This window comes from Orycteropus afer, unplaced genomic scaffold (genome assembly GCF_000298275.1).
Source record: "Orycteropus afer afer isolate SDZICR_OR568_19922 unplaced genomic scaffold, OryAfe1.0 scaffold00124, whole genome shotgun sequence".
Lineage (NCBI taxonomy): Eukaryota > Metazoa > Chordata > Mammalia > Tubulidentata > Orycteropodidae > Orycteropus > Orycteropus afer.
The window spans coordinates 6,283,189-6,308,918 of NW_006921711.1; the positions used below are offsets into that span (position 1 = coordinate 6,283,189).

The 25,730-nt window shown below is 37.7% G+C and overlaps 2 protein-coding genes across 2 annotated transcripts in view; one reads left to right on the forward strand and one right to left on the reverse strand.

Annotated features, from left to right (window-relative positions):
• Window positions 1–3,181, forward strand: part of RHOQ (ras homolog family member Q) — a 64,228-nt gene extending 61,047 nt beyond the window's left edge. The window contains exon 5 of the mRNA XM_007944396.2: window positions 3,026–3,181. Coding sequence (XP_007942587.1) covers window positions 3,026–3,181 — 156 coding nt within the window. The remainder of the gene's footprint in view (window positions 1–3,025) is intronic.
• Window positions 3,182–3,573: 392 nt separating this feature from the next.
• PIGF (phosphatidylinositol glycan anchor biosynthesis class F) overlaps window positions 3,574–25,730 on the reverse strand; it is a 43,127-nt gene continuing 20,970 nt past the window's right edge. The window contains exons 5-6 of the mRNA XM_042781477.1: window positions 17,627–17,735; window positions 3,574–3,687 (exon numbers count right to left, since the gene is read on the reverse strand). Coding sequence (XP_042637411.1) covers window positions 3,574–3,687; window positions 17,627–17,735 — 223 coding nt within the window. The remainder of the gene's footprint in view (window positions 3,688–17,626; window positions 17,736–25,730) is intronic.

Consider the following 25,730-nt stretch of genomic DNA (forward strand, 5'->3'; position numbering starts at 1 on the left):
TATATATAAACACACACACATATACATATACATACACACACACACACACACGTATATGTATATAGGGAAGCTCTGGTGGTGTAGTGTCTAAGGCATTTGACTGCTAACCAGAAGGCTGGAGGTTGAAACCCACCAGCCACTCCTTGGTAGGAAGATTGGGCAATCTAGTTCTGTAGAGCTACTGCCTCGGAAACCCAAGGAGGGGTCACTATGAGTCAAATTGACTTGATAGCAGTGAGTTGGGTTTTTGTTTTATGTGTGTATATATCTTTTGAATTCTTTATCAGATAGTTCTTTACTTGTTCTTCCTCAGGAAGATTTCCTAATTCTTCAGTTTGGACACTTGTTTCTACTATCTTGTCCTGTTTTTTCATTTGAGTTGAAGTTATCTATTGTCTCCTAGACATATTGAAGTTGTTGTCTTTGTTGGTTATGTGCTGATTTGTTTCACCCTAGTTTTATGTTTTGCTGTATCTGGAAGTGTGGGACAGGTTACTTCTTTGGTCATTAGCTGACTGTACTGGGTCACTCTCCAGCTTTCTCTATGTTGATGGAGTAACTGGTGGGAATGTAGGTGCTGGTTTTTGTTGTGAAGAGGAGTTGCAGTTGGGATGAGCAGGTGTTATGTAGTCTGTCATTAATCCTGTGGTGCAGGAGCTATTGGTGTTACTTGTCTGTTGGGTGAGGTTGTCAGTGTAGTAGCTGTGGCTGACTAGTGGAGAGTTAATGTGTTCTTCCCATTGGATGTGGTGGGGGTAAAAAAGAAAGCAAGCCAAGGAGAAGAAGGAGAGATGAAAAGATAGAATAAAAATAGATGATAAGAAATAGGGGAAGAGGAGAAAGAATGTAAGAAAAAGAGAGAAAACAAAAGTGGGTGGTGGTGGTGGTGAAAGGGATGAGGGTTTGGTAAAAATGAAAGAAGATGCAAAGGTAGAGGGGGTAAAGGAAGAATAATTGAGTAAGAAGAAAATAGAAACATGAAGGGAGGATAAAGTAATTGAGGAGGGAGTTTTCTAGTTATGTTCAGCCAGTGGCCTGGGAGCTAGGGATTGTGGCAGAATCTGTCCATTCACGGGAATATGCACCCACATAGGAGAAAAGAGATTGGTGCAAGAAGTGACCTCCTGGAGGGAAAGGCTAAAACTAGTTTTTTTTGTGCTTAGTATGAGATAGATCAGCCAGTGATGCAGGCATGGGAGGAGGACAGCGGCAGCCCCTGGGTCTGGTTGGAGTGGTTTGCTGATGGTGGCATTTGGCCGTCAGTCAAAGCCCCTGCGGTTTAAACTCATCACATGCCCCTCAGGAGAAAGGGTAGCCTTTCTCCGCAAAGATCCACAAGTCCCCAAACCCCAGAACTCAGTTCCACATTGTGCTGAAATAAGTTGCTAAGAGTTGGACTTGAGCCCACTGCTGTGGGTCTGATTTGGGATTTGGTTTGTTTGGGAGAGTTTTTGTTCCCTTTCCCTTACTCCCTCCTGGACTCCACAGCAGCTTAAGCTACAAGAGGTCTGATCATTTCCCTATATGATCTTCTCCCACATGCATGGCTTTAGTTCACCTTGAAATGCTCCTGATTTGTCTACCCTGTTGTCTTTAACACCTGTGAGTTCTGTTTTCTTTTAATTGTTGTTGTTCCTCCTCTACCTCCTTTGTTTATAAAGGCTTCTCTTCAGCCTGGCTGCCTTTTATCCCCCCAGTCACTGAACTCACTCCCTTTCCTGTCTTTACTCAATGTAATACTTTATCCTCTCATTAGATGCTCATAATCCCAGGATTATTCTGTTGAAAGAGGGATCTGGCATGGTCTATTAGTAGTAGGATGCCATCTTCCACATCTACCTCAGGGTCTTTGTTCTTTTGCTCTTCCCTCTGCCTGGAATGTTCTTCCTCATGTGGACATTATTAATTTCATGTGTCTGCTCAGGGTATTACTTTTTCCATGAGATCCTGCCAAATCTTGGCCCTACTCCCTAGCTATCCCCCTTACAGATCTTTTTTTTCCAGACTACATTCCTTTCTGACATTCTACCTACTTATCTATTTATACTTACCAGTTAATGGTTGGTTGTCTTCTAAAACGTAAACTTCTTGAAGATAGGTTACAAAACAAAACAAAACCCAAATTCATTACCGTTGTGTCAAATCTGACTAATAGTGACCCTATTGGACAGTCAGATGCCCCATAGGGTTTCCAAGGCTGCAAATCTTTATGGAAGAAGACTGCTTCATCTTTTTCCCATGAAGCAGATGGAGGGTTCCAACTGCCATGTTTTTGGTTAGCAGATGAATACTTTAACCATTGTACCACCAGAGCTCCTGAGGGTAGCCAGAAACTTAATTTTGCTTCCTGTATTCTCACATCTGGTAGTGTTAATTTTGAATGAATGACTAGGTCCATTCTCAGAGTAAAAGCCAAAGTCTTTATAATGACATCAACAGCCCTTCACTGACCTTTTCTTGTCGTTCCCCCCTTGCACTCTCTCCTGCCGCTCTGGCTTCCTGACTGTTCTTTGAATGTGGTATGCATGCTCCTGCCTCAGGGCCTTTGTGTATGTGGTTCTATCTGCCTGGAAACTGTCATTGCTCACACTTCATCTTGTCCTTCCTGGATAGCTACCCACATCCTTGGTACTCGCTTTCTTCTTCTCCACAGTGTTTACCACCATGTTACATATTCCCTTGTTTTGTGTCTCTCCCCCAATAAAATGTAAGCAGATGTAAACTCCACACAGCAGGAACTTTGCTCTTTTGTTCCCTGACGTATTCTCAGCACCTAAACAGTGGTTGGCATGTGATAGGTACCCAATAAAATTTTCCAAACAGAAGAATTTTTCATAGAAATAATCTGGAAGGGTATACACTAGTATTTTACCAGTTAGCTATCTCTGATTATGAATTTGGATGATGACTTTATTCTTTTTGCATACCTGTATTATATATAGTTTTCTTATAATGGTATGTTTGAATCATATCAATTGTATAAAGATTTTATATATTTGTGATTTTTTTTTTTTCTTCTTCCCAGATAGGAGCATGCTGCTATGTGGAATGTTCAGCTTTAACCCAGAAAGGATTGAAGACTGTTTTTGATGAGGCTATCATAGCCATTTTAACTCCAAAGAAACACACAGTAAAAAAAAGAATAGGATCAAGATGTATAAACTGTTGTTTGATTACGTGAGAAATGTCTTCAGTGGACAAGGAAACTGTCTTTTTCTTTTAGAAAGCATATGAATTGCTACAGCTATATGCAGACCTCTTATAATGCAGCAGTTTCAAACTTGAAAACAAACAAAAACTGCCCTCAGAATTCTATAGCGTTCATTTAAGAATGCTTCTTAAAGGTCCAGGAAGCAGTAAACAGCATCTGAAGCCACAATCTATTATAAATACTTTATTTCAATAGAAGGTACAATCTCTCAGGGGTTTCATAGTTTAAAAAGCTACAATCACATCATGTTGTATCTACATAAACAGTGCTGTAAATGGAACTTCTTGGCCCTGACCATATACATTTCTGCACACAGTCTTTATGGAATCTGCACAAAGAAATAGCTTCTCCTTTTGCTCCAATTAGTTGTTCTTGTATGTAAGTTGCTTTCTATTCCAGTATATCCAGAGTGGTGAGATAGCAAGGCCAGCCACATAGCCAAAGGTTGCTCCAAGCGTACAGGAGATGGGCCATACCTGAGAAGAGAATGTATGAGATCAAAAAAGGACAAATGTTTTATTACTACTTGAGCACAAGTTAAGTGTAACCTAAATAACCCTATATTAAAACATAATGTGCTTTCTTAAAGAATGCCAAAAGTGTAATAAGGTCATAGCTGCATTTACCATGAACACTAAAACTGTATACATTTTAGTTAATGTGCATAAAATTGTAACAAGGCTTCCGGCAATTGTAGATTTAGTTGGATGCTCCCAAAACTGCATGAGATACATGCTAAAATTACAAATTAAAATTTTGGGTCAGACTTTGCTATAACCCTGGACTCAATTTAGCTCTCTGGACTAGTTGGTAATTTCCCACCCCACCCCCCAAATCCTACATTGGCTGTGTAAATCAGATGATATGAGAAGTGTATATACTAACCAAACCACAAGAGACACTTTTCTTTAAATTGTGTTAAAGAGACTAGGTCTAGAACTCAAGTAGTTGTTTCCATAATGAAACTGATGTCAGTTTTCAGATAGAAATATTGTAACTGTAACAGAAGTTATAGACTGTAAGTTAAGTGAAACACTGATTTCCAAATAGCCCTTTCTTCAGCCATGTAACAGTTTGCTATATTACATCAAGCCAGAAGTAAATAATATTGATTTATGTAATCTATGAGCAGCGCATGTTGATGAAAGGCTCTGCTTTAAAAAAAAAAAAAAATCAGAGAAAATTTTCCTGTTCATTTGTGAAGCTTATTTAGTATACTGGAGCCATGTTTAATCTTCCTCTCATGGTACAGGCCACAGAACTGTGTTGGAGGTGAAACATCTGAATTTCTCGGTCTGTTACCTAATTAAGCTTTCTTGGGTCTCCTGTGGATTTGCCTTATTCCAAATGCCATGCAACAGACAAGAGTGTTAGACAAAGTTTCAGTGTTAACAAATTAATGCAGTTTTATAGAGAAGCATAACCAACCTTATTTTTTTTCCAGCCTTTCCTACATTTAAACTTGCTATTGCCTAAATTATGATTTCTTGTGTCTGTGGTGGGCATCTGTTAATTTCCATGACTTGAGCTTATAGCTATAGCTGTTGCACAGATTGGGTAATGGAACACTAAACTTTTATACTTGACAATGACAGCCTTAAGTGCTCATATTAGTCACAAATCTAGGATGTACTGTCTTGCTGTATGTCAGCTTTGTAGAGGTTTTTTAAAAATAAGAGCATCATCCTCCTCACTGAAGAATGGAGAATCTACTGGAGAACTAGCCAGAAGCCTTCTCACTGAACAGAATGTCGGATGTCTTCTTTGTCCCAGGAAGTGGTGGTCCATATTAAATCTTCATGGCCTTATGTATGCTCAAAGAGAATCTTACATAACTTTCCCGTTTAATTTGTTTTTAGATAGAATCGAAAGGCATTGTGTATTAGCTGAGTTGTCCAATACATGGTATGAAGGAAATAAGTAAGACAGTAAAGTATTATACATTTCCAACTTGCCTTTGGGGGTTTGATGGGGATTTTTTTTTTCCCTTCAAATTCACATTTCTGAAACCCTTCACACTTGGTTTACTAGCCACTGAAAGTTAAAACTGTATTTGTTCTGCCCCAAGAGAAGTGGACTAGGAATCTGCACATGAGCTCTCACGCCACCTCTGGCAAGAGCTGTTTGTTGCCTGGGCCTCGATTTCCTCATCTATGAAACAGGGGAGTAGGGCAGATCATCTCTAATGTCTCCCCATCTATCAGTTCTAATGATTCTCCTCTTTCTTATTAGCAATAATCATTGTTGGATGTTAATTTTTCAGCTTTACATTCTTAAGACGGTAAAAAATCATGTATATAGATCACTAGAACTCTAAGCGAAGATGAACCTATCATCTGAACCTGAGGTGCCTTAGGTACTCTATTGACCTTGATGGGGTTGGGAGTTTCCCATTGCTTATGAAGAGCTTTTCATTGCTTATGAAGAGCTTTTCATTGCTTTGATTCTTCAGTATTTCTTTTTGCAAAGTTCTTCCTTCCACTTTAATTAAAAAACCAAAGACTTATTTTCTATTCATAAGGAGATTGTAGAAAAACTGCCTTATTTTCAGAAGCATTTCTTCATAAAAGGTTTAGTAGGTTTCAGTAGAAATTCAGACTCATCACTGAAATGACTAGTTGAAACCAGTGAAGAATCTGGAAAATGAAATACTTCAAAATATTGATAGGAATTTTCCCAGTGAATGCAAATACATGGCTTCAAAGAAGGTCATGTATGAGTGAACTTAAAAGAAACTTCCATTTAGTTACTTTTTTGCATACAGAGAATATGTTCTAAAGTTCATAAACAACAATAATTTTAGGGTCTTCTGAAAATCTTATTTAATAGTTTGCTAACTTATCCCCTGGTTTTGTCTCTAAATGTACATTTTAGGTTAGTCCATGTCAAGTGATCACATTTCCATTAAGTCGAGCCTGAGGTGATGGTTGTTATGAAGTATCTGAGTTATTTTAGATGCTGCTTCCATTTGGTTTTTAATTATTAATTTTAAATACCAAATTATTGGTTCACTGGTTGTTGCTTTTAAATGACTGTTACTTTAACAGTGTCCCGTCTTAACACATGGGGTTACAAATAAAATAATATGCATAGTTTACTATTTATGTAAAGTATTGAACTTCTTACCTTAGTAGTTTTTATTGAACACTCTTTTGTAAACATTTGGGACAACATTCTTATCTCCGTGTCTCATGGGCGAGCACCTGCACTGTTAAGAGAGCACTGTCAAAGTGTAGGGAGAATGGTAATCCCTCATGCATTGCAGCCAAATTCCAACATGAGTTACTAAATTCTATTTTAATTATTTTGTAATTTTAGTTTGGCTCCTTTGCACTTTTCCCCTAAACAAATGCATACCACATTCACATAATTTCTTTAAACAGCTGCTATACTTCATGTCCAGTGGAATGCCAAAATTAATGTTGACCAAAAAGTTTTGTTGAAAGAGGGGTTAAGGTTTACAACATATGCTCTTCAATGAAAACCATGCCACCAGCAAATAAAAACACTGAGCTGACTTCCAAGAATTTCCTAGTAAAGGACTAGGCTTTGTGCTTACAAGAGTATCTCCTTAACCTTCTTGAGATACCAAACCCACTGCCATCAAGTCGATTCCGACTCATTTATAGGACAGAGTAGAACTGCCTCATAGGGTTTTCCAAAGCTGTAAATCTTCACAGAAGCAGACTGCCTCATCTTTCTCCTACAGAGCGGCTGGTAGGTTTGAACTGCCAACTTTTTGTTTAGCAGCAGAAGCTTTAACCATAGGGCCACCAGAGTTCCTTTTCCTGAAATAAGCAGTTCTTAATTGTAATACAGTAATTTTTTTAAAGAGAATTTCTTTAGAGAAGGGGGATTTTCCTGCTTTTTGTAGACCAAGATAGGGAATGGCAAAAGGAGCAGGTGATGGGAGTTGGGGAAGTTACTCCATAATAACCAGTCCTTGGTGCAAATGATTAAAGCATTTGACTGCTAGGGGAGCTCTGGTAGCGTAGTGTCTAAGGCACTTGACTACTCACCAGAAAGCAGGTGGTTCACACCCACCAGCCACTCCTCAGAAGGATGGTTGGGCAATCATCTGTAGTGATACCGCCTTGGAATCCCAAGGAGGGGTTGCTGTGAATCGGGTCCGACTCCATGGCATATAACAACAACAACTAGCCCAGGGCTTGGAGTTCAAACTCCCCCAGAGCACCTTGGAAGAAAGGCCTGGTGATTTGCTTCTAGTCTGGAAAACACTATGGAGCATAGTTCTGTACGGATGGGGTAGCCATGAGTCGGAATCAACTTGACAATAACTAACTTGAGAATAACAAGCATTTTCCCACTAAAAAAATTGCTTAAACTACACTTTGGCAACAGAATTCACATTGCTTTGTCAAATAATCCTAGCTTAATCATGTATTTCATAATTATCTCTTAAAAGTTTTCCATTTAAAATTATTACCTCTCATATAGAGATGTTTCTGTATAACATTCTTCATGCTGCAAATAGGATTTTTTTTTAAATTATGGTATTATCTATTGGACAGAATATTCAGCTGCAGTGCTATAAACATTTCTCCAAATGATGGTAATCTGAAGTGGCTATATGTAATTATCTTGTTTTGTTTAAGGAAAACAGAAAACTTAGAACAAAGGCATTCACAAAAAAGAAGTCCATTGTTAAGTGTCTGCCACCAAAATGGCAGTCTTCTTCCTTTTTATCCAGTTTTTCATAAACTTGTATTTTTTTTAACTTGCTAAATAGAAGAAACTCATGCTGCATAACAAAATAGATTACAGTGCAAGTGCAGAATTACTAAGATTACCATTAAAAAGGAAAATACTCAAAAAAATAAATTGCTATACCATGTGAAAAAAGTATCTTGCTCAGAGTGTTGTAATTGTCTTCTCCTGCCTCTAAATCAAATAATTCCTAATTATGTATTTTTCATCACTTAAACCAAAAGAGACTAGTGTTCCCTAAAAATAATTATAGTAAACTTTAACAAAGACCTTATATTACGTAACATAGTGTCTGGTACATGGTATCACAAGTTATTTTTCTCAGAAATAGAACTTTAATTTAAAAATTGATATAAAATTCATATGCTTTGTTATAAAAATCAGTATTACTGCTAGTTGAAAGACATTTCAAAATTATATAATTTCCACCTACAGACCACACTGTTCTCTTCTGATCCAGAGCTCTATAGACCTGTATACGTTTTAGGAAAGGGAAATATAATAATCTATGTAGCGTTTGATACTTCAAAAGCAGTTGTTGTCGTGTGCTGTCAAGTTGGACCCGACTCACAGCGACCCCTCCTTGGGTTTCTGAGGCAGTATCACTACGGAAGTAGATTGTCTCATCTTCCTTCCGAGGACTGGCTGGTGGGTTTGAACCGCCAGCCTTCTGGTTAGCAGTCAAGTAGAGAATCTAAATACAAGCACCAATTTTGATGTTAAACAGACTGCATTTCAGTCTTGGCTCTGCCATTTATGAAATATGTGACCCTAGGCAAATCACCTACAATTTTTGTGCCTTGCTTTTCTCATCTGCAAAATGAGGATCTTAATAAAATCACCTCTCGGGGTTGTTGTAATGGGTAAATGAGATAATGCACTATGCAGTATTTAGCACAGCGTCTGGCACGGAGTACAGGTAGCCATTACATTCGTATTATAATCGATGGTACTGGTTTTATTGATACACTTATTAGGCATAGATAAGATGCATTACAATCTAGAGCAGCAGCATTCTCCAAATACACAACCTCTAAAGCTTCTCCAGGAGTTACTGGTTGGTACAAACAGGTAACGCACTCAGCTGCTAACTGAAAATCTGGTGGTCTAAGTCCCAGAGGCATCTGGGGTGGGGGGGAGACCTTGCAATCTGCTTCTAAAAAATCAGCCATTGAAAACCCTATGGGGCATGGTTCTTCCCTGATACATGGGATCATCGTGAGTTGGAAGTGACTGGGTGGCAACTGATATTTTAAAGCTGTTCCTACTTTGGGAAAAAAAAAATGTATGTGTGTGTGTATATATATATATACACACAATTTACAAATATATAAATTAAATCATGTTTCCTTCTTGTCAAATATAATCCCCAGATATACAGTGAAACCTGTGAGTGCTGGAACTCAGTGGGAACACCTTATTCTTCTGGTCTCCCAAGTTTTCTGCCTTTGACAGGGTACAGTCTTACCACTTTCTATGCTCCTCTTAGTGGAAAATAGTTAAGTTTTCCTTCTCTCACAGGTTTCTGTGGTCCACAGGTTTCAACTCTTGAAGGTTTTACTATACAAAATTTTGTATGTAATTTCAGGGACTAACAGACCCCCTGAAACCCATCTTTGGACTCCCAGTTAAGAATCCTTGCATTCTCCATCACAGTACCATGACATGGATTTTCATTCACTGTTTTAATTGGTCAAAGAAATAATGCGACCCTTTGCATTTTGGGTTTCTGAATTTTAAGGAACATTTTCCATGATATAGATGGCATTTGTTGTTAGATGACTTGAGAGAAAATTTAAATAATTACTTGATTATAAGCATATTACTCTTTAGGTCCCTTAAATATGTGTTTAGTGCAAAGACATTCTTAAGTGTAATGGCATCAAAAAGCTCCTCACCTTTTATACTTTTTTTTTTTTTTTCCCCTGGGCTAGGCTTGAAGCACATAAATCATATAAATTAGTATTTTGTATACTAGTCTGTCTAAAGTGGTATAATTAACAGGGAGCTCTGGTGGCATAGTGCCTAAGGCATCCTGACTACTAACCAGAAGGCTGGCGGTTCAAACCCACTAGCCACTCCTTGGAAGGAAGGTCAGGCAATCTACTTCTGTACTGATACCACCTGGGAAACCCAAGGAAGGGTCGCTATAATTAGTATAAGAAAATCCATTTAACAGAAAACAGGTAACTCTTCAATTAATCTAAATCCATAATCTTAGTTTAAGCCTTTGCTCCAGCATTATTTGTAGTAATTCATTTAGTTATAATTCTTACAATCTCTAGATTTAATTTATGTAAGAACTATCTGTGACATCTATCACTTTAGAAGATGAACATATATTTAACAAATATTAAATTTCAACCTGCAAAACTGTAGAAAGCAAAAAAGGATTCTGAAATACAAACAATGCTTCATTTATGGTATCTGGTGGAAGTAAGTACAAATATTTTTAAACAGTTTAAAATTATTTTAAAGAAAATCTCAAGTGTCTAAAATTCAGAAGTTTCAAATTTATCTGTTTAAAGTATTATAAAATCCCTCCTTTATTTATTTAACTTTATGAGACATCAGTGATTGACTTTTTATGTTTAGAAGAGACAATCATCTAGTTCAATTCACTTTGGAGACAGCCATTGGCTCAAGTTGATTCTGACTGAGTGAGCCTACAGGACAGAGGAGAACAGCCCCAGAGGGTTTCCAAGGCTGTTATTTTTATAGGATCAGACTACCACATCAGCTGCTGGTAGGTTTGAACCCCCGACCTTTCAGTAGGTGCCAAGTGCTTAACCACTGTTCCACCAGGGCTCCAGGAGATAGTGGCAGTCAAAACTAGAGTTAAAAGTTTTTGTGGGTTTTCTAGGCACAAAAGCATTGCTGATTAGCTTTAAACACTCACCTATAAATCTTAAATTCTGCCATCTAAAATACACATACCACCAGTGTTCATGGCACTAAAAGGAAATTCTTGTATGGGGAAAGAAATGTAATCTAATAACTACTTCAGCTCTTCCGAAGAAATCTAAGCTATGGCCATTTGTCAAAAAGGAAAGGTATTGTTTGAGAGTCTCCAGCATTAAAGAGAATCATGCAGTGGGGCTCTAGTTTGAATCTTGACTCTAATTCTTACCAGTTATGTAATGTTGAGCAAGATGCTTAACTCAGACACACCCCCTCACCTTTGATTTTCTTGTCTGTAAATGGAATAAAACCTACTTTGCACTGTGGTTGTCAGGATTAAGTTCATCTTGTGACAGTGCCAAGCTCCATGCCTGATACACAGTCATCTGCAAATGTTATATATTTTTTCTATTGCTATCTTCTGAAATGTCACACAGGATGGAAAATTATGTAAAATCCAAATACCTAGATATCAGAGAAATAGATGATTGCAAGAGAGGGACTTCTGGCAGAAAGAATAAAACAAGCTGAGACAGACATTTCTCTAACACATGAAAACACAAAAAAATGGAATTTGCACTTTTAAAAAGAAAAACACAGATTCATTTAGCTATTCCTTTTGTTGTTGTTGTTTGTTGTTATATGCCGTCGAGTCGGACCCGACTCATAGCTACTCCTTTGGTAGGTCACAAATGCCTTTAACATTAAGCAAGCAGTAAGTATATGTCAGGCATTGAATTAAGTATTTTTTAAAAGGATTGTAATATTTAATCCTCATTCAGAAATGTAAATTCTCATTAGTTAAATGGCAGAGTGAGGATTTGAAGCTAGCAGTCTGATGCCAGGTTGCTGATCATCCTGTTACCTGCCTACCATCAATAAAACATGACTTTAAAAACTTCATGGCCAAATTCTTTTGCTCAGAATAACCAACATTTCTTAACTTTCCACTTACATTTTATAACACGAAATACTAGCCCATGTATGGATAATGGAAGGAAAAGGCCTTTTCCAGATGAAAAGATCAGAGCTACCAAGTGTACAAAAACTTTAGAGCAAATTAAGTCTGAATCTACTTGTGAATTAATCTGAACCTAAATTCTTGTTACCAAATAATTAAATTCTAGTCCTGGATGATACTTAAGTTATCTGCTATACTTACGTAGAACATATGCTTTGCACATACTAAGAATTCAACAAATGATTACTGATGAGCTATTTAATTACAGCAGATTAGTTAACAAATTATAATGTAACAAAGTTTTCTACAGTCCGAAGATGTATTTTATCAATATCTATTACTATGACCAGGAGCTCTGGTAGTGTAGTGCCTAGGGCACTTCACTGCTAACCAGAAGGCTGGCGGTTCAAACCTACCAGCCACTCCTCAGAAGGAAGGTTGGGGCTATCTACTCCTGTAGTGATACTGCCTTGGAAACCCAAGGAGGGGTCGCCATGAGTCGGGGCCAACTCAACGGCACACAACAACAACATGATTATTATAACCTTTCCCTGGGAGTGAAGAAGGCTGTTTGTGTTACGAGTGATTCAAACATTTACTTTTTTTTTCCCCCTGATATTCAAAGGCAAATGTTTAAGGTAGACAGGAGGAACAAAGATAACTTTCAAATATTTTTAAAAAACAGAGATGATGAATAATGGAGTGGGTAGCCACCCTACCATATTCCTTTTAATCAAATCCTCTTGCTGCCTCCTACAAACAAAAGGCTTCTTCCAACTCTAAAGATGCCTTCATAATCCTTCTGATGAGATGATCATTCTTCACTTGTCCTTACTTAAATTAATATTAGGTGAAAAAAAATCACTGATAAGAGTATATATTATCTATGTGCCTTGCCAGTCATGTAGTAAAGAAACAATTTTTTTTTCAAGTGAGAGATGACTTTAATGAATTATTTCTCATATAATTCTCCATGTTTATATAGGTCTTTTTTTTAAGAAACAACATTAAAAAATATATTAAAATGCTTGTAATTTTTCTTCATAGAACTCACATCATTATAATCTTATGTTGTATTCTTGGGAACTTTATACAAAGTCATATTTGAGTTCAAAGTAGAGAAAAATGCACTAAAACATGTAAAGGCTTAACATGAGGTTTTGTGTGGATGTATATATTTTCAAAGAAGGTATCATTGCTTAACCAGATTTTTTTGTTTCTTGAAGTATAAATAAAACCACATCACAATACAGAAAAGCTTGGTTTACTACTCACAAACATCAAATCTGTATTGGGCTAGAAGGGACAGAAAACTAAAATCTCTTCTTAATATCTGTTAGGCTTTAAGTAATAAAGTATATCCAGTATCAGCTCATGAAATCTTGCAGGAGCAAAATCTCCATTTTGAGAAAATGCTACATTCCTTTATCTGGTTTATTGCTTCTCTGGCAGATTTTGTTATAATTATTAGAATATTAATCACTACCAACAATGACAGACAAAACCAAAACCCTGTGTGCCAAAAATAAAAAGTGGAAGAAAAAAAGAAACATCATCATTACTGTAATTTATCAGTAAGTGCTAAAGGGGGAGGGCAGCTGGTTTTTATATGCATAAAATATTACTAATATTTCACCAAGTCTATCATTTCTCAAACTGTATACATATTGTAACTTAATAACAGTGAATAGATGGTTTATTAACTTGGAATATTCTAAAAACAATCCCACAACAGTAAAGGTAATTAAACAGTCAGTATATTCCAGTTGAATGAAACATTCTTAAAGAAGACCAATACTTGTTACACATGTAACTAGCTAGCTAATAAATACTTCTAAAAAGTCTGTAATTCAAGTAGAACCTTTTATTGATTTTGAAAATCCCCTACCATCAATTTGGAGCCAGCTTATCCCTTACTATAAACAAGCACTGAGGTAAAAAAATCAATCAGTACCTAAAAGCCTGAATAATCCAAAAATGGATAATCAGAATATAAAGAATTAAGATACCTATTTTCTAAATGGTAGCATAGCACCTAAGGCTTGACTGCTAACCAGAATCTGGCGGTTCAAACCCACCAGCCACTCCTCAGAAGGAAGATGGGGCGATCTACTTCCATAGTGATACTGCCTTGGAAACCCAAGGAGGGGTCGCTATGAATTGGGTCCAACTCCATGGCATATAACAACAATTTTCTAAATGAACCTAAAGCTAGGTTTTACAAAGCATGTCTACTCTACATAATTTAGTTTTCAGTTCTGCATACTCTTGTAAACAGACTTAATACATTTAAGATTTCTAAGCTGTACACTAAAATATTCCACTGTATATAAACTCATGTTAATTATAGATTATCTTAGCAACTTATTAAAGCTGATGGCCCATGATGTTTTATTTTTCAATACATTATTATATTAGATGTAACTGCCTATTTCTGAAAGTAAAGGATTGACCACAGGTTAAAACGAAGTTTTTCTACTTATACTTTTCAATGATTTTGATTGTCCTCCTACAAATTAGAAATCACTAACACTTTGTTGAATGAAGTATGTTGTTGTTGTTGTTATGTGCCGTCGAGTTGGACCCAACTCATAGCGACCCTTCCTTGGGTTTCCGAGGCAGTATCACTACGGAAGTACATTGCCCCATCTTCCTTCCGAGGAGTGGCTGGTGGGTTTGAACCACCAGCCTTCTGGTTAGCAGTCAAGTGCCTTAGGCAGTATGCCACTAGAGTTCCGTGAATGAAGGATAGATGACTATAGGATGGCAACTTGAGTACCCGTGAATCTCTGTCTCCCAGTGATTACAGAAATGGCTAAGGAAATATAAAATAAGGAAGTCCTATTAGGACTAAAACCTTGGGAAGGGTATCAGTGATGTCACATACCCCTACACTCCAGGGATTCCTGTAACATATAAGAGGATGAAGAACCAATATAAGAAAAGGCAAACCCACCAGACTTACTGCATGTGAAAGAATAACTCTTCTGTCTAAGAAACACGACATCTGATTGAAATGCTAAGAATGGGCCTAAAAGTAGGCAGTTAGGTGTGGGACACAATCTGGATTCCAAGGGCTTGGGTAAGTGAGGAATGTACCAACAGTTTAACCTAGCCAGTCATTCATTATTAGGAATTTAACCTAAAGAGAAAATTAGACAAATATGCAAAGATATGTTTGAAGAGGATAATCGCCATGTTTATAATACAGAAAAATGGAAATAATCTAAATGTCCATTCATTAAATTGGTCCAATACATTATTTTACCCAAATAATGAAACATTACATATATGTAATTTTTCACTGACATGAAATAATTTCCATAATATATTACTGTGGGGGGAAAAAGCAGATTAAAAATAACATGTATGTCATGAGCTTAATTTTATTACACATTAAATAGTAATTATATAAACATGTAGAGAGAGAGTTGCAAACATTCTCACCAAAATATAAGTGGAGGTTGTCTATATGTGGTTGAATAGTGGATAATCTTTACTTTCTTCTTTGTTGTTGTTGTTGTTATGTGCCGTTGAGTCAGACCCGACTCATAACGACCCCTCCTTGGGTTTCCAAGGCAGTATCACTATGGAAGTAGATTTCCCAACCTTCCTTCCGAAGAGTGGCTGGTGGGTTAGCAGTCAAGTGCCTTAGGCACTATGCTACTAGAGCTCCTTAATATTGCTTTGATTTTCTAAATAAATGTATATTGCAGGGTAATCATATAAAAGGAACCCTGGTGGTATAGTGGTGAAGCACCTGGCTGGTAACTGAAAAGTTGGTGATTCAAATCCATCAGCTGCTCCACAGGAGAAAGATGTGGCAGTCTGCTTCTGAGAAGATCTGCAGCCTTGGAAACTCTGTGGGGCAGTTCTACTCTATTCTATGGGTCTCAATGAGTTGGAATTAGACTCCACAGCAATGGGTTTGTTTTTCTTTTTAATCAGAAAAACAGATTTGTATTTTAGAAAAGCAAAGTAAATTTATTTTTTAACAGAGCGATGCCATTTTAAGGAGCTCTGGTGGTGCAGTGCCTAAGGCATTTGACCACTAACCAGAGGGTTGGCAATTCAAACCCACCAGCACTGTGCGGAAGGAAGATTGGGCGATCTACTTCCATAAATATTTACTGCCTCAGAAACCCAATGGGGCTTGCTATGAGTCAGAATAGACTCGATGACAATGGTTTGTAATGGCATTTTGGACAAATTATTCTAAGAAAATAATCAGAAAAATTCATGAAGATATAGTTTAAAAGATGTTTATTATACCACTGTTTATACTGGTAAAAAAAAACTCGCAAGAACCTAACTGATCATCACTAGCAAATGTGTTAGCTAAATTATGGAGTAGCTATGGTGTTGTTAGTTGCCATCAAGTTGATTCTGACTCATGTCAATCCCATGAGTATAGAGTATAACTGCTCCTCAGAGGTTCAAAGGCTGTGCCCTTTGGGAAGCACATCAGTAGACCTTTCTTCCAAGGTGCCTCCAGATAGGTTTGAACTGCCAAACTTTGGTTAGCAGTCGAGTTCTTAACCATTTGTGCCACTTAGGGAGCTTAATGGTACAGACAAAGTCATTAAAAATTAAGATAAAGATATATGCTACTAGCTCAGTGTCATTAGGAATGTTACTTAACTGTCAGGTGTCAGTTTCCTTATCTGTAAAATGGTGATAATGGTGATAAAAAGAGCATTTATAGTGCTTTACCTAGTATGTTAGCTTTATCCTGTTGTGAGAGGCAATGGAAAACTTGGTGTTTGTAAGCTCCCACCAGTATCACATATCTCTATTTAAAAAGCTAACATACCTCTATTTAAAAAGCTAACGACTTTTAAAAAATATTTCAATGTTGACATTCAATTTGGCTGTCAATCAAAAAAAACATGAGTTTAAGACCACAATGATAGTAAATATTAAAGCTGAAAGTAGGGAATTCCTGCAAAAGCTAGCCTTTTTTTTTCTCCTTAGAAATATTAACAAAACAAGTTTGTTTATTCATTTGCACATGTAGAAAAAGTAGTGCTGAAAGGTAGAGCCAGTAAAGACAGAAGATGAGAAAAATGATTTTCTTTTCATTTTCCACAGTGTCAGGCTGAGCTGGGATGCCTGTGACACTGAGATATGGCCTAATAAAAAGCCACCCAGGTTACAGTGACAGAGGGAACTGGAATTCTCACTCAGTTGAACAACAACAACAACAACAAATATATATATATAAATATGCATTGCTTAACATCTGTTCAGGCACTATCCGACCACATATATGTCCATGGACCAGGGCACCTACGTGTCTGAGTGCCAGGATGCCAGACTCTCATCTTTACGTCAAAACCCCACTTCTGCAGGCTGCTGCATATGGCATGGAAGCCATCCAGTCTGCAGCGATGGAGGCCTGGACTCAAGCTCTCAATCCCAGTCGCCCTGGGCTCCTGTGACTCGGCAGGTCCAGTCCTCACATTTTGCCCAGTGTGGTCCTATAGGGCACCAAAGGAAAGGTATGTGCACCAGGCACCCCGGCCCTGGCTCAGGCCCCCATGGCCCCCTTGCCTGCATGATCCCTACCCCACAAAGGTTGTCACAGGTGAGCTGGCCTTCCTTGCAGGCTGGCTTAGCAAAGAAGGTAGAGACAGCCAGGCTGGACCCAGCCAGGTGCTCACCCAACATCCAAATCACATAATATCCTATTTCATAGAACGTATGTAAATGTTAAGCAACACATACCTGTATATAAAAAGTTATATACCTTACTAGTTTGCTTTACCAGTTTTACAATTGATGTACAAACATTTAATTTATTGTTTTACGTTCTTGAAACCAACCTGCCATGGTCTTTCCCAATCCAGTGGTATAGGAAGTGCTCCAAGCCATGATCCTACAAAACTAGAAATTGTAGTGATCTGGAGACTGTTCTCCCAAATGGATGTAACACTGTAAAACACAAATATGTGAATCACTGGTGGTATATAGCCTAGCTACTGGAGACTCAAAGTAGCAGTAGCACAAATTAACACTATATATATACCTGTATACTATTCATTGAAAATAAACATCTTAAATTGATATATAAATATTTACCATGAACTACTAACAACTGATTGGTAAGACTATATAATTATACTTCTCATTTGGAAAGGTATATATGTACATATATTGTAAAACAGTCAAACAAAACTAAAGATCATTTGCAATGAGAGTCTTCTACCCACTCATATCATCACCTCCTGGTTCCCTTCCCCCAGAAGTAACTACTATTAGCAACATACTATCCTCCTAGAAATATTCTATACATGTACAAGTACACATACATATACAATTTTTGATGTATATTTATCAAAAATATAAGGAGCTCTTGTTACGCCATGGGTAAGGCATTTGGCTGCTAACCAGAAAGTCCGTGGTTCAAACCCACCCACCTCTCCACAGGAGTAAGATGGGGTGATCTACTTCCATAAAAGCTTTGGAAAGCCAATGAGGGTTGCTATGAGTCTGAATCGACTTGGTGGCAATGAGTGAGAGTTATGTACACATTATATATATGTACATGTATATATGTATACCAAAACCCAATGAAACCCATTGCCAATGAGTCAATTCTGACTCATAGTGACCTCCACTAAGTTTCCAAGACAGTAAATCTTTACAGAAGTAGACTGCCTCATCTTCTCCCCATGGAACAGCTGGTGGGTTTGAACCACTGATCTTCTGGTTAGCAGCCAAATGCCTTACCCACAGCGTGACTAGAGCTCCTTTATATATGTATATAATCCTTTAAAATAAAACTCAATTTCCTCATGCTATAAACCCAGTTTTGCTTTTTTGTTTGCCTTGTTAACAGCTATAACCAAATTCCATTGTATAGATGGAGAATCATTTACACAACTAGTTCTTCTTATGGAACGTTTAGTTTAAACTAATTCAACTAAACGTATCTGGTGGAGAAAGGGCAGGGAACAAGAACAAAATATTTCAAAAGATCCAGTGACTCTTTCTACCTTTCCCATTTAATAAGTGCACATCTTAGTGTGTAAAAGGTGGAAAGACATACTTCTGCCATTTTCTTAGCAGGTCTTAATTTTGGCTTACCCCTCATAGTGAAATCTTAGCTGTGCGAAATGAGTCTGGTTCCAGCAGAATAAAGCCCTACCACAATGCAGTAAGTGAGGTTCAAATATTCAACGGCTTAAAATGCAAGGTTGTATTATTGTGAAGCTAACAAAAACTAGTATCTTCCAGACAGTGAGTGCGGAAGAAAAAGGGAAAATATTTACTTACTGCATTTATTAGATAGTATCTTTCATTAAGGAGCTCTAGTGGCACAGTGCCTAAGGTACCTGACTGCTAACCAGAAGGCTGGCAGTTCTAGCCCACCAGCTGCTCTATGGAAGGAAGATGGGGCAATCTGCCTCCGTAAAGATTTACAGTCTTGGAAACCCAATGGGGCTTACTATGAATTGGAATCAAATCAGTGGCAGTGAATTTTTTTTTTTTTTTTTTGCTATCTTTCATTTAGGAGCTCTGGTAACATAGTGCCTAAGGCACTTGACTGCTAACCAGAAAGCTGGTGGTTCAAACCCACCAGCCACTCCTCTGAAGGAAGACTGAACAATCTACTTCCGTAGTAATACTGCCTCGGCAACCCAAAGAGGGGTCGCTATGAGTTGGGGCCGACTCCACAGCACATAACAACAACTACAACATCTTTCATTAGAGATAGGGTAACTGTTATACACAGAATAGGTATACTTTTTTACTGCCAAATGATATTCCATTTTAAGTATATACCACATTTTATTAACACAGACTTACCATATGACCCAGCAATTCCATCTTTAGGTATATATCCAAGAAAAATGAAATATATTCACACAAAAACTTGTATACAAATGTTTATAGCAGCATTATTCATAATAAATAGTAAAAAAGGTGGGAACATCAACTGAAGAATGAAAAAAATATGCCTGTTTCCAGTAAGACTTGGAGCTGAGATGAAGTTGAGAGCTAATCATCACATTATCTAAATCTAGTCATTTGTTGGGCTTTATTTACTTATTTTTTATATAACCTATAAAAGTTTCTTCACCTAGCATTCAACAGAGCAGAGATCTGTTCTAATCGTGGATTGAAAAAACTTGCCAAGTTGAACTACGGAGAACTATACTACACTACACTGTTCAGGCAACTTAAAGGATTATCTAGAGTAATGTGGCAAATGTTGACCAGCTGTCCCTTAACCTGCAATTTTTCTGTGTTGCAGTTCATAAAGCAATATGCCTAGTCACATAAAGGAAGTTTAGTAGAGGTTGTAAGCAGAGTTTACTTTCTGCTGGAAGAGTTCACTTTTTCTATTTTATGCAAGAGGAGGAAGTTGAACGGGATTTGGAATAATAGGGAGTGTTTGGTCTTGAGGCATGTGAGGAAAAGCAGCACTGCAGACAGAGAATGTAAGTAAAATCGGTTGATGTTAACTGGAAGAATGCGGTATGAGGCTAGAAAAGTAAGTTAGGGTTAGGATTTTTAAAATAAGTTTTATTGAGTATAATTTATATACATTATCCACTCATTTAAAGTATACAATTCAATGGTGGTTCATATATACAGAGTTGTGCAACCATTACCACAATAAAATTTTAGAACATTTCCATTACTCCTAAAAGAAATCCTGCACCCATTAGCAGTCACACCCCATTTCAATTCCCATTCCCATGCCACAGCCACCAGTTATCTTTCTGTCTCTATGGAGTTACCTATTCTGGATAGTTCATATAAGCAGGATCCTATAACATATGAGCTTTTGTGACTGGTTTCTTTCACTTAGTATGTTATCAAGGTCCATCCATGTTGTAGCACCTAAAGTTACTTATACTTTTTTATTGCCAAATGATATTCCATTTTAAGTATATACCACATTTTATTTTTTTCATTCTTCAGTTGATGTTCCCACCTTTTTTTGCTATTTATTATGAATAATGTTGCTGTAAACATTTGTATACAAGTTTTTGTGTGAATATATTTCATTTTTCTTGGATATATACCTAAAAATGGAATTGCTGGGTCATATGGTAAGTCTATGTTAACATTTTGAGAAACTGCCAGAGTGTTTTCAAAGGTGGCTGCACTATTCTACATTCACCCTCACAATCACTGCTGTGTTTGAGCCCACTGTTGCAGCCACTGTGCCAATCCATCTCACTGACAGTCTTCCTCTTTTTCGCTGACTCCTGCTTTTACCATGGTATCTACCACATGCCAGACACTGCATCCAGTACCTGATGGTGGTTAACAGTAAACACTTGTAGCTTAGATGGGTTGTCATCAAAACAGTTTGTTTATATGTATTTGATCTTTTTAACTGTTCTCTCTTCATCTAAAAAAAGACACTCTACAATTCCTCCTAGTGGCTAATGATATTTTACAGAATTCTTATATAAACTGTTCTCCCCAAACAACAACAACAAAAAAAAAACCCATTGCCGTCGAGTTGACTCACGGTGACCTCACGTGTTAGAGAGCAGCACTGCGCTCTATATGGTTTTCAAGGCTGTTTGTGACCTTTCAGAAGTGGTCTGCCAGGCCTTTCTTCCAAGTCACATATGGGCAGGGCCAGACCACCAAACTTTCAGTTAGTGGTAGAACACATAACTGTTTGCAAACCCAGAGACTCCACTCTCAAATGAATATTTAAATCAATGCCTCTTTCCACATCAAATTTTTGTGCCCATATTCAATTTTATTACATATATTTTGATACAAATAAACCCTTGGTCATTCACTACTTCATTCTTAATGCCCACAGTGTTTTTTTTTTTTTTTTTTTCCCCAGAAGAGAAATCAATTTCGATAAGAAGATGACAAAAAGAGGCCTGTTGTCTTTGACTTTACTGAGAGTTTTCACCTTGGTGAGGTCACTACAATTTCAAAATAAAACACAAGTGATTGTGTTGTGCATATTTCATATTATACTGCAGAGCCACCAGAACTTTGATTTTTCAAATGCATTTTTGCATAAAAGTGAACATTTAAGAAAGTACAACTCTAAAACTAAACAAGTTAATCTATCAAATTATTTCTAAGCTCAAAGTTTGACATGTTTCATATACTAAATTCTTGATTGTGATAAAAGCACAAGGAAGAAAATGAACAGTGGAGATAAGAAAACAAAACTGTTACTCCTCCTCTATGGTTGTCTACATGCTGCACATTTTAACTCTGCTAGCTAAACCAGATGGGAGCTCTGGTGGCATAGTGCCTAAGGCATTTGACTGCTAACCAGAAGGCTGGTGGTTCAAACCCACCAGCCACTCCTTGGAAGGAAGGTTGGGCAATCTACTTCTGTAGTGATATTGCCTCAGAAACCCAAGGAGGAGTCACTATGAGTCAGATCTGACTCAACGGCAGTGTGTTTGGTTTTTTTTGTTAGCTAAACCAGGAAGAGGTTCTGAGATAAACAGTCAGAATCCAACCCATTAACTCATAGCCATCGAGTCGACTCTGATTCATAGTGACTCTAAAGGACAGAGTAGAACTGCCCCATAAGGCTTCCAAGGCTGAAATCTTTACAGAAATAGACTGCCACATTTTTCTCCCACAGAGAAGCTGGTGGATTTGAATCGCTGACCTTTTGGTTAGCAGCCAAATGCTTAACCACTACCCTTGACGTCTGTTAATCCATGTGACAAACATTTCTCGAGCACCTACTATTTGATTTAGTTCATTATCTCACTCAGTTCTGAAAATAACCATGCAAAGTACATATTAGCATTATTCTAACCATCTTACACATGACAGTCTGTTTGAGTAGCTAGAGCAAGATCACTTGGTCACTAAGTAGTGAAGTCAGGGCAAGAACCTGTTTTCTGACCCTCAGTTACTGAAGTCTTCTAATTTCTACGCAGTAAGGTGATCTGGGTTCAAGTTCCAGCTCTAGCACTTACTACACGAACTATGTGAGCTTGAACAAATCACTTAACTTGCTGGCTTTGCAGGATCTTTACCTAGAAAATGGTGAAACTGCAAGTATCTCACCAGATTGCCATGAGAATTAAATGCTACAATGTATGTAAAAATGCTGTACAAATTAAGTGATTACAATATTTTTGACTAGATAGTACAGAAGTCCTGCTACCACAGTGGTTAAAGCACTCAGCTGCTAATCCAAAGGTCAATGATTCAAACCCACCTGCCCTGTTCCATGGGTGAAAGATGAGGCAGTCTGCTTCTGTAAAGACTGACAGCCTTAGAAACCCTATGGGGGCATTTCTACTCAGTTCTATAGGGTCACTATGAATCAGAATCTACTCTACAGCAGTGAGGTTATTTATTTATTTATTTTAGGTAGTACATTAAAAACCAAACCAAACTCACTGCCGTCGAGCTGGATCTGACTTATAGTGACCCCTCCTTAATTTTCAAGGCAGTATCACTATGGAAGTAGACTGCCCAACCTTCCTTCCAAGGAGTGGCTGGTAGGTTTGAGCCACCAGCCTTCTGGTTAGCAGTCAAATGTCTCAGACGCTACGTCACCAAACATGGTTCAATTCAAAAGACAGCAAAGGATATTCAGTGGGAAGGGAGCTCTGGTGGTACAGCGGTTAAGGCACTGGGCTGCTAACCAAAAGGTCAGCAGTTTGAACCCACCAGCTGCTCTGTGGGAGAAAGATGAGGCAGTCTGCTTCAGTAAAGATTTACAGCTTTAGAAACCCTATGGGGCAGTTCTACTCTGACCTATAGCTTTGCTATGAGTGGGATTTGATTCGACACCAGTGGGTTTGGTTTTGGTTTCCATAGATAGAATAGGTGTATCTATTTCTCCCTGCCAACTTTTTACATAAATAGAAGCATGCTATACACATTTTTTCACCTTGCTTTTTTCCACTTAGTAAATCAGTAAAGAGTTTTTTGGTTTTTTTTTACTACTACATAGTATTTTAACACCACATGGTATAGATTAAATTAAACCCATCTTTTATTAAAGGACTTTTAGGCTTTTTTCAGTGCTGAAATGACTAATCTTACACATTCAGTATCTTATAGGTATGCAAGTATATCTGCTAGATAAAATCCTAAAAGTGGAATTGCTGGATCAAAGATGTGCAATTTGTAATTTTTACAGCTATTACCAAACTGCTCTGGAGGTTCATGTCCACCCAGAAGCTCCACAAAAGAAAAGTCTGGCGATCTCCTTCCAAAAATTTAGCCACTGAAAATGCTATGGAGTACAGTTTTCCTATAACACATGGGATCTCCATGAGTCACAACCAACTCAACAGCAACAGGTTGGGCCCTTCATAAAGTCTGAACCAACTTACAATCCTATCAGCACCTGCTTTCCAAAACCCTTGACACCACGATGAATTATCAAACTTAAGGTTCATTTTCAATCTGCTAGCTCCTTCTGTAATGATACTGCCTCAGAAACCCAAGGAGGGGTCACTATGAGTCGGGTCCGACTTGACGGCACATAACAACAACAGCTAGAAAATGGTCTCTCTCCCTATAATTTTTAGTTTCACTTTCATTATAATCTTGCTGAGAAGGAATAAAGTGCTAATGGATATGGAAATAAGATAACAGCTTTATTCACCAAACCACAGAAGGTTCAAAAGGCAAATTTTATAGTCAATGATTTTTGTTTTTGTTTTACTCAGCAGATGTAACTGCAAGATATCATTCAGGCTAAAAGTAGAATTAGGTTTAAGATGCTATTGTTATGTGCCGTCGAGTGGGATCCAACTCATAGCCACCCTCCTTGGGTTTTCGAGGCAGTATGACTACAGAAGTAGATTGCCCAACCTTCCTTCCGGGGAGTGGCACCAGCCTTCTGGTTAGCAGTCAGGTGCCTTAGGCACTACGCTACCAGAGCTCCTAAATTTATTGTAGTATTTATGTATGTATTAACCTGTTCACAAAAACAAAAACAGCAACCATTGCTGTGGAGTCAGATCCGACTCGTAGCAACCCCTCCTTGGGTTTCCGAGGCAGTATTACTACAGAAGTAAACTGCCCAATCTTCCTTCCCAGGAGTGGCTGGTGGATTTGAACCACCAGCCCTCTGGTTAGCAGTCAAGTGCCTTAGTTACTACGCCACCAGAGCTCCCTCTTAATCAGTTAGCATGTATAAAACTATTTTATCATCTTGAATTAAGTTCTTACCTTTAAAAAAAAAAATGTGTAACTGATAGTTTTTGAATGCTATCCCTATCCCCCAAACACATCTGTCCCATAAACCCTGTGGTTTTTATTGCCCAGATCTGCATGGTATGGTGATTTATAGGAATGCATATGCCATGCTATAGCAGAGCTGACTGTAAAATCACAGATGACAAATGTCTTTACCAAATACAGCATTACCAGATACAGAATCCAAAGCTGGATGGATAAACCACCAATCCATAATAAGGTATTTTAAATGTTATGTTCCCTGGGTGGTGCAGTTAACACATCAGCTGCTAACCAAAAGGCTTGGAGTTCACCCAGGAGTACCTCAGAAGAAGGGCCTAGTGATCTACTTTTGAAAATCTGCCATTGATAACTCCAAGGAGCACAATTCTACCCTGACACACAAGGGTTGTCATGAGTCAAGGTGGGCTCCACAGCAACTGGTTTTATGTTTCAACAGACTTTCAATGTTAGAAAATTTTAAATTAAAACATTAAAGGAAACTAATTCCATTTGGGATACTATGGGTAACAATGTATTACACTTTTGCTTTCTAAAGTCTTTATAGTATGAACGTTACCAAAGACTTTAGGATGGGTCTAAAGACAGCAAACAAGATTGGATAAGAAAACAAAACCCATCAATATGCTGCCTACAAGAGACACACCTTAGATAAATGACAAAAACAGACTGAAAATTAAAGGTTGGAAAAAGATATATCAAGCAAATGGCAACTGTAAGAGAGCAGGAGTGGCAATATTAATTTCT